Consider the following 12,355-nt stretch of genomic DNA (forward strand, 5'->3'; position numbering starts at 1 on the left):
CATCTGTAAAACAGGGTGTAGGCTCTGTCATGGTTTGGTGTTGGAGATCTTGTCAAATCTGATAAAAAATTTGAAAACAAGAAAAGTAAGTATCTTGATGCATGCTCATTCATCCAAGTAAGGGCATCCCAAAATTCACTTCATCCGGAGGTAACGAAACGTTTCTCCCGCTGAAAACATTACGTCCAGATATACTGAATCAGCTTTTGAGGCAGAAAAGTAAGGTTAGATTTCGATGCACAATGTGATATCATCTGGAAAGAATGTGACTGGCAGTGGCTTAATTCTCTTCATGAGAATGATCTCAAACACACTGACACTGCAATAAAATCATACCTGGCTGGAAAAACACCATGAGTCAAGGTTTGGCCTTCCCAGAGTTTTCTAAATAAAAACATGACATGCTTAGCTTCTAGATCTAATCTGTGGTAAACACAATGACGCAAATCATTAATAAGCAGAGGAAATGTAACAACAGACAAACAGAGACTGCAGCGTGTTGTGCGCTCTGCTGAGAAGATGATTGGCTGCAGACTCCCATCTCTGCAGGACCTGTACACCTCCAGGACACTGGGGCGTGCAGCTCGGATCTCAGCTGACCCTTCTCACCCTGGACACAGTCTGTTTGACCTGCTCCCCTCAGGCAGGAGGCTCCGGTCCATTCGCACCAGAACCTCTCGCCATAAGAACAGTTTCTTCCCCTCTGCTGTCGGACACATGAACAATAACCGTATGACTGTTCCCATCACTAACACATGACCCTACGCTGTGTTCACTGCATCATTCCATGTTTGGCACTGATCACCACCTGCACTCATGTATATATCATGTATATATTTATCTATTTAGCACTTTTAATTCTTATTCTTATTTTTATTTCATGTCTATTTAAGCGTAATTTATGACAGTATGTTTGCACTGAAGCACCGCAGCAATTTCCTAATGTTGTAAACCTGCTCAACATTTGGCAATAAAACCCTTTCTGATTCTGATTCTGATACAAAAGTTACTGACGTACATAGATCCAAAAACTCACAGTCTTCCCAAAAAAGAAGATAACTGGGTCAATGCTGGTCAAATAAGTAAATGGACAGATAAATATTATCTGTAACAGACTTTATTCCAGACACAAGTGGATACCCCAGTATAGGTTTCAAATATTTTTTATTGATCTTATACAGTGTATGTTCTGTTTAGAGAGAAGAGGACGATACAACTTACCCACATATGTCTTTTATATATTTCTGGAAAATTATACGTTGTGAATGCCATTAAATATAATTTAACTTCTACATTACCATTACTCACAGTGAGAAAGCTTTGTGGATTTGTTAAAAGTACAATCAACAAAATCAGCGTACATTCTTGTGAAAGGTGAAACTGTTTAAACATAAATGGAGTGAACTCACTTCAGTGGATATTTCATTTAAACCATTTTTTTATTCATACTCACATTTACTTAAAGACAGTATTACCGTTGGTGAGAGTAGTCTAAGGTCAGAATACATCAGTAGGATGTCCTTGAGACTATGCCAGTGCAACTTAGTTAACCAGGATCCTTTCCAACACAAAGCTACACTATCATGCCATCTGTGTGCTGTCATGAGACAAACAAAGATGACATAAAATTGGATATGCAATGTGACGTGGAAATACCTGGATGTTAAAACATATATTTAGTAAATAAAGCTGATTCTGATTCAGATTGTGAAAGTGGGGTTTTATACTTAGACATGACTGATGACAGTGATGTATTTAAATTATTTATTTAGGTAAAACATCAAAATGGACAATGTTGAAGCAACAATTAACAATCATGAACCCAAAGGAAATTTTTCTTCACAATAATTTCATTTAAACAACCAGAAAACAGACAAAAAAACAAACAAATAAAATTCAAACTTCTCCTCTTAGAAGTCATAATTCATCATTTCAAAATCACACAAAAATACAAAATACAGTTCAGTTCAGATATCACAAACCACCCTGATTATAAACTCGCTACAAGCTGGAGCAGATGAAGCAGAGACAAGAAACACTTTGAAAGCACAGCTTGTATTATGATTAGTATTTCACTTTAATACAATGTCAAACAATCAGCAACCGATATCTTCATTCTTTTTTGTGATAACTCAAATAAAATGATCCTAAACAGCTTTCTACACTGTGTCATTCTAAACAGATTTCATGCTTTCATGTGTATGTACAAAAACTGTCCAGTTCAGACTAGATCGTGTACTATTTATCACAACAGTTTAATCTCTCCCAAGAAGAATACGAAAAAGTCTGACACGCTTAAGCAGCGGCTCAGTGAACCTATACTGCTGCAGTGTCAATCCCAGTCTGTGTGCTTCCTCCACCTCCTTGTACATGGCGTCTGTGTAGTGTGTGCCTCTATTTTCTGCCATCATGTTATCAATCTTCTTGATCAGCTCCACCACCTGCTTTTTGTCGCTGCTGGTGTTGTCAAAGACGTGGTACCTGTTTCCACAGCTTTCAATGATGTGCTTTAGCCCAGGCTCAGCTTCACGTACGTACTGCTCTATGGTCATGCCTCCAAGATCACCACCACGGGTGAAGAGCACAATCATGTACTTGTTTGCCTCGGGGCCAAACAGCTCCTGCAGGGCTTCCACTGAGTTTTTCTCTTCTTTGGTGAATCGACCCACTTGGATGACCAACAGGAACACATGAGGACCGGGACAGGAGACTTCAACACAACGCACAATTTCTCTTTTGATGAGCTCATCTGATTTTGCAGTGTCCAGGATCCCTGGTGTGTCTACAACACTAACTACTCTATTACCCCACTGAGTCACACCTTTTTGACAGACCTCAGTCACTGACCCAGATAAAGGGCAAGATCTGAAACGTTTGTTTCCCAGGATGGTGTTCCCAACAGCACTCTTGCCCACACCAGTTTTTCCAATCATCACAATCCTCAAATCAGGACCTGAAACACAATTGACTAATTTGATTTAACTCATATACACAAGGGTGTAATAAGAACCTTAGTGAAAACTTTCCAAGGTAACAAACCAACCTAAAGATTAACTTTAGGTCTTACCTGCTGGAAACAAATCCATCTTAATGTCACTGTTGTCACTGCACAGGTGAGAGGGATGAATGATAAAGCTTCTGTTAAACACATCTTTTATTTATAGCTCCACAGAGGACACACCTCCTCCTGTAGCTGACAGGTATAGAGGGCAGCACAGTCTGCACTCACTGCACAGACTGTGCTGCACCTGATTGAAGAGCCACCACTCACAGTGAGTTTTGCTTGTAAACTTTTCTTTGCTTTGTAGCAATAAAATAAAAGGACAGTTATTAAAGGTATTGCAGATAAAAAGAGAAAGAAAACCTTTCTGATTTCATATCACATCACGCTTTATTTTCACAATCTCTCAAGTCCTGCAGTCTATGATTTATAATTTAAAATGTAAAATACTTAATGAATGTACTTCAGCAAAAGTGAAGAGTTCAGAGTTTTGCTGCTTCTGACTTATGAACCCACAGATCACTCATTCAGTTTCTGCAGTATGGGTTGCCGGCAGAGCAGTAATTCAAGGAGATGTGAACCACAACAACTCATAACAACCAATGCCAGGTAAAGCTGAAAGTGCAGAACTGTTGAGCTAGCATTAGGGCTTACCTTATTTAAATAAAAATGAAAAACATATTCTCTTTAACCATGTGCACATATGCTATGAAAAACTCTGGTAATGTATTTTACAAGGGGCTCTGATTTTTTTTATATATATATTGTTAGAAACAACAAATAAGTGTTTATAAAACAAAAAAAGAGTTTTTGAGCTGAGGTGGGTTTATTTTTTCTCTGTTATTAAATTGTAGGCCTGACTATGGATCACAAACTGGACCGTACACTACTGAGCCACAAGCAGGTGAACCCCAATGCTTCTAAGCAGCATTTTAGAAGTTCATATTAAAAAATGGGTTATTAAATAGGGATTATGCAGACGGTTGTTATAAGCAAAGAGTCCTTCATGATCCAAGAAAGACTTCAAATAGTAAGACTGGATTTACTAATGTTAAATAAGCTCTTTTGTGTATTTTAGTGCAACTGTGGGAGTTTACGTTTTCATTATTTATAGATTTTGAATGTAATGCAATGAGGGATTTCGCTGACATTATCATCATTATAAACTTATTCAGGAAGACGCACTCCAGCCATATGGAACATTGTCCTTTTGGGAATGTCTGGGAGTGGAAAGAGTGCGAGTGGGAACAGCATCCTCAGAGAGAAACGCTTCATATCTAGACCCAGCTCCAAGCCGATCACCTCAGAGTGCCAAGTGGCAGAAACTAAAGTGAATGATTTCCATGTATGTGTGATCGATACTCCTGACATCTTTGATGATGACATTGCACCGTCAGTTAGGGACAAACATGTAAAAAAGTGCAAACAGCTTTGTGAGTCAGGACCTTGTGTGTATGTACTTGTGATGCAAGCAAGCAGATTTACAGATGGTGAGAGAAACATAATAGAAAAGCTAGAAAAAGCTTTTGCAAGCAAAGTTAGAAAACAAACAATTATCCTGTTCACCAGAGGAGACGACCTGCGGCAGGCAGAAATGAAGTTTGAGGATTTCCTACGTACCTGTCAACCTGAGCTGAAAGCAATAATTCAGAAATGTGACAACAGGTGTGTTCTCTTTGAGAACAGCAGGCAAAATGACAGTCAGGTACAGAAGCTACTGGAGACAGGGATGAACCTAATCCAAAACCAGCAGACGTTCCTGTATTAGGTCAGGAAATAAAGTAATTGGAAGTGGGATTTTTTATTTTGGTGTGTGCAAAGACACACATAAGGGCATGAACACAGTTATAAACTGCATTTTTTTGTGTGTTTTCTTCTTGATTTCATATTAATCAGCATTCAAACAAGGAAACAAGGAATTATTTCTGAACTATTTAAACGTTTTTATACACTTTTATCTAACAAATCAGTGAAAGTTTGTCATCTTTTGTAAACTGCAAAATAATAATCCGAAATTCAATAAAAATAAACTTGTCAGTACATAAATTGTCTCTGTTTTCCACCACACTGATTCAGACAAACACAGAGAAAAGACAAAGCAGCTGGATGTTCAAAAAAATCTCAAAGATAACAACATAACAGCTGAATACATATTTCTGTGATGTTCTGAAAATGAATTTGTGTTCTGTCGTATAACAGTATAAAGTGCAATGTGGTCAGGAGTTGCATCCAAAGGGAGGGCATGAGCTGTTCACTAAACTCTAATTTTAAATAACTTTACATAATACACATAAAAGCCAGTTCAGAGTGAAGAGCCAGTGACAGCAATTTGTTACCAAGAACTAAGTAAGTAAGTAAGTAAGTAAAATTTATTTTTATAGCACTTTTCACAGATAGAAAAAATCACAAGTGCTTTACAACACAGAAAATGGAAATATAAAACAATATGACAGTAAATAAAACAGCAAATAAAACAATGTAATATAATAAAACTATCAAAACAGCATAAGAGGAAATTAATCAAATGCTTTTCTCAATAAAAATGTCTTCAGCTGTTTCTTAAAAGAATCAATGGAGTCCGTGCAGCGAAGAGACAGTGGAAGAGAAATACACAACCGTGGTGCCACCGTCTGAAAGGCCCGATCACCACGAGTTTTAAAACGAGTGCGTGGTACCACCAGCAGTCTCTGATCTAATGACCTTAAAGCCCGAGAAGATGTATGTGGTTTCAGCAGGTCAGATAAATATTGAGGAGCCTGACCATGTAGGGCCCTAAAGGTTAGAGCTAAAATTTTAAAATGAAACCTAAAACTTACAGGCAACCAGTGAAGGGAGGCTAAAACTGGAGTGATATGCGATCTTCTCTTGGTGCCTGTTAAGAGATGTGCTGCAGCGTTCTGCACAGTCTGAAGACGATTTAAGGCTGATTTGTTAAAACAAGTAAAAAGGCCATTAGAGTAGTCTAAACGAGAAGAAATAAAAGCATGAATAATCATCTGAAGTTCAAGCTTTGATACCGTTAGTCTGAGTTTAGAAATATTCCGTAAATGATAAAAACAGTTTCGGACCAGCTGCTTAGAGTGCTGCTCGAGCAACACCGAGGTTTCTAAGGCTCGATTTTACATAGGGGTCTAAGAAGCTGATATGCTGCCTGATTTCTGGGACCATGTGGTCTGGAGCAATAATTAGAGTTTCTGTTTTATCAGAGTTTAGTTGGAGAAAATTGTCATTTAACCATTGGTTACGTAGCATCTTTCTACGTAGCACTCTTAATTCTTATTCTCATGTATATATCTCATGTATATCTCATGCACATATCTTTCTTTCTACATAGCACTTTAATTCTTATTGTTTGCACTGAAGCACCGCAGCAAATTCCTAATGTTGTAAACCTCAACATCTGGCAATAAACCCATTCTGATTCTGATTCTGATTCTGGTTGATTTCTGTCAGGCAATTACTTAAATTAGACAATTTATAAAACTCAGACATTTTGAAGGAACAGTATAGTTGGATGTCATCAGCATAGCGATGATAGGAGATATATTTATAGTGCTTAATAATTTGGCCTAGGGGAAATACATAAAGTAGAAATAGAATTGGACCCAGAACAGATCCCTGAGGTACCCCACACGGCAAAACTGTTGATTCTGATGTGACATGATTCATGCAAACAGTAAAAGATCTCTCAGACAGATATGATATAAACCATTTTAAAACAACACCAGTAATCCCAAACAAGTTCTCGAGTCTGTTTATCATGATACTGTGATCTACAGTGTCAAAAGCAGAGCTGAGATCCAACAGGACCAGCACTGTGTATTCTCCAGAGTCTGCTGCCATCAAGATACTCTAAGTAAGGCCGTTTCAGTGGAATGCAATTTACGAAAACCAGACTGGAAAGTATCCATAACAGCATTTTTATCCAGGAGATAGTTAAGTTGTTCTACTACTACTTTTTCTAAAATTTTCGATATAAAAGACAATTTGGATATTTTCCTATAACTGTTAGGAAGAGATGGATCCAGCTGGGGTTTCTTTAATATTGGCTCGACGATAGCTTGTTTTTATAGAAGCTGGGAACTGAGCCAGTATGAAGAGAAGTATTTATCATTTCCACAATACAGGGGCCAATGGAATCAAACACACTAGTGAAAAGTGAAGATGGAAGGACATCAAGGGGGCTTGAAGTCTGTTTTATATGACAAAGCAGGCCTCTGATGTCTTGTAATGTAACAGGAGTAAAAGAGGACCAAGTATCAGAGGAGGGCAAGTTGAAAGTCTGATATTGAGAAGATGATGGACAGATATTAGACCTGATGGCAATGACCTTATTTCTGAAATAGTTCATAAACTCATTGCATTCGGATGTTGAGTGAACTGGTGCACAAGGAGCATCAGGAGAAACAATGCTCTTAATTGTTTTAAACAAGAATTTGGGGTATTTCTTTTTTGAAGCTATGAAGTGTGAAAAATACTCTGTTCTAGCATTTTTCCACATGTCATTTAGTAAGACGATAGATTCTTTAAGGTGTAACTTATAAACCTCAAGCTTGGAAGCCTTCCACAAACGTTCCAGCTTGCGACAGTATCTCCTGAAATTACGAATGTTTTCATTTATCCAAGGATGAGATTTCAAACGTAGGACAGTACTTTTTTTCAGAGGTGCCACTATGTTTAAAATAGAATTACACTGGTTATTAAAGGATGAGACAAGAGAGTCCAAATCATTGTAAGTCATTTCAGCGTCAAACATGACAGAGAACCTTTTGCCGGCGTTCAGGTTTATGATTCGCCTTTCAATCGTTATTTTGGGTTAAAGTTAAGTTAAAATATATGCAGCTATGGTCACTCACATGAACATCTTCCACACGAATGTCATTTATATTTAAACCCAAGGAGAAAACAAGGTCCAATGTGTGACCCTTTACATGTGTAGGGCCAGAAACATGCTGCATAAAATTAAAAGACTCTGTGATAGTCATGAAGTCAGCAGCCATATTACAGGATGTATCATCAATATGAAGGTTAAAATCTCCCAACATTACCACCTTCTCTAATTTAATAATGGATGACAGGAGGTCATTAAATTCAGTTAAAAAGACTCCGGCAGGGCCAGGAGGTCAGTAGATTAAAATACAATATAAGGTGAGCAAAGAGCCGACCTTGATCATCTGCAGTTCAGATGAGGTAAAGGAATCCGAGTTCATCAGTCTGCATGTGAATCTGTCCTGGTGCACAACAGCGAGACCTCCGCCACGTCCCGAAAGACGTGGAGTTCCGATGACGGAGCAGCCAGTCGAACAAATTTCCTTCAGATGTATATAATCCACGTTTTGTTGCCACGTCTCAGTTAAACACATGACGTTGAGAGATTTCTTTATAAAAAGATCGTTTAAAATAAACGATTTGTTTGTGATTGAGCGAGTGTTGAGCAGGGCAAACCTGATTGATGACGTTTGGTTGGTGCACTCAACAGCTGACTGCAGTGGCACTTGAATTAAACACCTGTGTGCACCTGTTACACCAGGCGGTGACTTCAGGGCTAGCTGAAGCTAATATCCATAGTGGTACGTCACATCTGCCATCAAAACTGCGGTCGAACGAGGGACGCAAGGTGAACATGGGGCCATCGGACCATAGATTCCGGGTTGGGAACTGAAGTGTAGCGTCGGCACCAGGTGACAGTAGATGAATTGGTCGTAGGCACCGGGAATCTTCCCAAATCCAAGAAGCTAATCTTCGGTACCTTCTCAGTCATATCATTAAACTATAATGAAGGTAATGGGAAAGAATTGTTGAAGTGGATGATCAGTGAGCAGCATTATTGTTTCATGCCAAGAAAGAGCAAAAGAGATGTGATACACTGACTATTTGTTCTTCAGTCACTTTTCTCACTCATTGTGTGTCCATGCACCTCTCTGCATTGAATCATACTTGTGATTAATCTCTGGCTCGCTCCACAGCATGTCTTTTATCTTGTCTTCCTTCTCTAACCAGTGGTGGCAGATGGCCGTTCCTCCCTGAATTGAAATTGAAAATTAAATATTTTCTTTGAGAGTGTTGATGGAGAAGTATAGAGGCCAGAAGGACCTGCACTGTGCCTTTGTGGATCTAAAAACACATATGATAAGGTACCAGGAAAGGGACTGTGGTATGTATGAGGAAGTTAATAGTGACAGAGAAGTATGTGAGGGTGGAGCAGGATGTGTATGAGAACAACGCGGCAATGGTGAGGTTTAGGAATGACAGATGGGTTCAAGGTGGGGTAGGATTACATCAGAGATATGTTTTGAGCCCCATCATGTTTACAATGGTGATACGTTGACAGATGAGGTCAGGAAGAAGTCTCCAAGGACTGTGTTTGCAAATGCCCTAGTCTGGGACCAACTCTGTTCATTGGCTCCTTCACTACATCCATCACTTTTCTATGTGGTCTTCCATTTTCCTCCTGCCTGGGAGATTGACATTAAGCTCCACAGTTACCATCCTTGTCCAGAATAAACCCAATCCCTCCTCTGCACATGTCCAGTCCATCTCAGCCCTGCCTCTTCAACTTTGTCTCCAAACTGTTTAACCTGAGCTGTCCCTCTGATGTCCTCATTTCTAATCCTGTACATTCTGTTCCTCCCAATGAGAATATTAACATCTTCAGCCCTATCACCTCTAGCTTGTCCTACAGTCTATTATCAGAAACTAAAAGCCATGCCCTTAAGACACAATAACCACACAGAGAATGTCAGAGATGCATCTGACCCTTGAGTTGATTAATCTACTGGTTTGTGATGCCTCATCAGAAGTGGAAGGAAACTATTAGAAAGGCTGAGGTAAAACAAAGTAAACAAAAACTGAACTGAAAATCTGTGAATCAGAAAATCTCTGATTCCAGTCATCAGTATGTCAGGGGTCAGGAGCGAGGTACAACAGTGAGTATCTGCAAACAATTTGTGAAACATGATAGAGAATCATCATGTTTCAGAGCTTTATTTCAGCCAGTGGTGTTGGAGATCTTGTGGGATCATTTTGACAATGAATTGAACAAATGGCAGCAAAACAATCAGTTTTTGCATTATATAACGTGTTCTATTTGTGTTTGTACATTTCATTACTTCAAAATACAAAAATGAGGCTGGATCTGTACTCTTGCACAGTACTGTATGTGTTTTCATGTCTCTCAGTAGTTTACAGAGGTGGAAAAAGTACAGACATACTGCACTTAAGTAGAAGTAAGAATACCATTGTTAAAAAATAGTCCAATAAAAGTTGAAGTACTGATTCAAATTGTGATTCCTAGCTAAAGTAAAAATAAAAAAGTAAAGGCTTCATAAATGTGCTCAGAATAAGAAAGCAAAAAGTAGGTCGTTGGAGGACTTTTGTGCAAAGCTAACTGAACCTCGTACTATATTGACATTGTGGAAGTAAACACAGACGACACGAGAGCTCTCGATTAACACTCCTCGTTTATTACTCCTCACCACACAACTGAATACCTTTCCTTCCAAAACATAGCAACAACACTTCCTGAGAACTGGGTGTGAGTGGAGCCCTCCAGTGGTCAACCACACATGCCCCCCCCCCCCCCCCCCCCGAACACCCAGTAGGGTCATCCCCTAGTCCAGAACCCTTGCTTTAATCAAGCGTCCAGAACGGCTGAACCGGGGAGGTGGAGAGCTGGCTGAGGAGAAACGAGCCTGAGGACCAGGTTGGCATGGGCGGTCAGGAAAACCTGAAGATAGCTCGGGCCCCGCCAGGTGGGGGGCGCTCCCAGAGGAAGAAGCAGAGTTGTCCAGTCCAGTGGAAGGCGGACGGCCACAGCAGGGGGCCTGAGCCGGCACCACCTGATCATCCAGAAGCACATGTGCCGGTTTAAGTCTGTCAATAGAAACAGCCTCCTGCTGACTCCCAAAGTCCAAAAGGAAATGCTTCCGGCCGGTTGAATAACCCTAAAGGGGCCGTCATACAGTGGACGCAGCGGAGGCCTATGAGCGTCATGCCTGACGAAAACAAACTGCAGAGTCCAACGACCTCGGAACAAAGGTGTCGGGCAGACAATGGTGCACTGGGCCAGGAACAGAAAACGAGTCTCTTGGGGGACGGAGAGACAGCACAGAGGGAGCGAAGCACGGGGGGTGCACTCTCGGGCAAGAATTCCTCGGGGACCCGGGGAGGCTGACCGAGGACAAGTTCAGCCAGGAAACCCCGAGGTCTTCTTTAACCGCGCAGCGCAACCCCAGTAAAACCCATGGAAGGCGGTCAACCCAGTTGGCATCTGTGAGAGAATCACGGAACACAGCCTTAAGCGAACGGTGGAAACGCTCGCACATCCCGTTGGCCTGCGGGTGGTACGCAGTGGTTGGGTGGACCTTGACCCCTAGGCCGTCAGTTTCATCAGCTTTTTCTCCAATCAATATTATGTCTATTCATAGTCTTGTCTCCTCTTTACTGAGAAATCTGTTTATTTTCTCTCATGTTCTTCCCTGAGTTACTCTTTTTGAGTTCCTCAAGAAAATGAAAACACGCGTTTCCTGGGACTTTACATTTCTGTTCCTCGTGCTCTGGATTTCTCTTTTGCACTTTGTTTGGTTTTGGATCTACATCAGCAGTAAAATATTGCTTTTCATCAAGTCCTTTCCTTCTGAGAGGCCTGCATTTACATCTTTGCCAAACCCTGGCATCTAAAACATTCCTTTTATATTTATGGTTTCAAGGGTGTGAGAGACAGAAAAAATTCCCCTTAAAAAGGCACATTTGGAATGCATCCAATTAAACTAGACATGGAAGATAGAGAGAATTTTGTTTTGATCTTATCAGATCCTAAAAATTCATACATCCTGTTCTCTGTTGGAACTGACAGGACTACATTTCCTTGTCATTATTTTGCATATCTAATTCATGTAAAAAAGAAAATGCAACCGGAACATCTTACAGAACCTGATAGAGATCTCAGAAATCTCTGGAAACTTTGGTTTCCTTGTTTACAGAAACGTGTTCAAGTGTGAAAACCTTGTTGTTTGGTTTAAAAGGTGTCTTACTTCCTTCTTGTGTGAAGGAAGTAAATACTTTTTATATAACAGATCTCAGATTTGTCTCCTTTAAAATATATTAAGCTCAAGATTGACAAATGTGATCAATCAACGAACCTCAACTGACCTATTCAGGTCCAACACTAAAATACAGAACAAAATCGCATTTCTTCAAATTAAAATAAGCCCTCAAAAAGTGAAAACTTTGCACTGACATCATTATACTGCTAATGCCAGCTGTTTGGTCAAGTAAGACTAGGTTTTGCATTCTTTCACACATGTACTTAAGTAACCAAAATCCAGCTCTGCTTTTTTACATTAAGCTTATTTA

The 12,355-nt window shown here is 39.9% G+C and overlaps 2 protein-coding genes across 2 annotated transcripts; one reads left to right on the top strand and one right to left on the bottom strand.

Moving 5' to 3' along the window:
• Window positions 1-2,255: 2,255 nt before the first annotated feature.
• Window positions 2,256-3,086, bottom strand: LOC146567847 (GTPase IMAP family member 7-like). The gene is made up of 2 exons (XM_085285997.1): window positions 3,068-3,086; window positions 2,256-2,953 (listed from the first exon to the last, which is right to left on the bottom strand). The coding sequence occupies exons 1-2, from the start codon at window positions 3,084-3,086 to the stop codon at window positions 2,256-2,258; spliced, it is 717 nt and encodes a 238-aa protein (XP_085142123.1).
• Window positions 3,087-3,458: 372 nt separating this feature from the next.
• LOC146567848 (GTPase IMAP family member 7-like) lies at window positions 3,459-4,769 on the top strand. Its single transcript, XM_085285998.1, has 3 exons — window positions 3,459-3,610; window positions 3,856-3,905; window positions 4,177-4,769. Exons 1-3 carry the CDS (start codon window positions 3,459-3,461, stop codon window positions 4,767-4,769), a joined length of 795 nt encoding a protein of 264 aa, XP_085142124.1.
• Window positions 4,770-12,355: the final 7,586 nt, after the last annotated feature.

This window comes from Mchenga conophoros, linkage group LG9 (genome assembly GCF_057382185.1).
Source record: "Mchenga conophoros isolate Kocher_MC1m ecotype Shallow Benthic linkage group LG9, M_conophoros_male_GT1.1, whole genome shotgun sequence".
NCBI lineage: Eukaryota > Metazoa > Chordata > Actinopteri > Cichliformes > Cichlidae > Mchenga > Mchenga conophoros.

Coding starts and splice junctions, on each gene's coding strand:
- LOC146567848 (XM_085285998.1), top strand. CDS start 3,459: ATGTACTTCAGCAAAAGTGAAGAGTTCAGAGTTTTGCTGCTTCTGACT. Junction 3,611..3,855: donor CTCATAACAACCAATGCCAG/GTAAAGCTGAAA, acceptor ATTAAATTGTAG/GCCTGACTATGGATCACAAA. Junction 3,906..4,176: donor CACTACTGAGCCACAAGCAG/GTGAACCCCAAT, acceptor AAACTTATTCAG/GAAGACGCACTCCAGCCATA.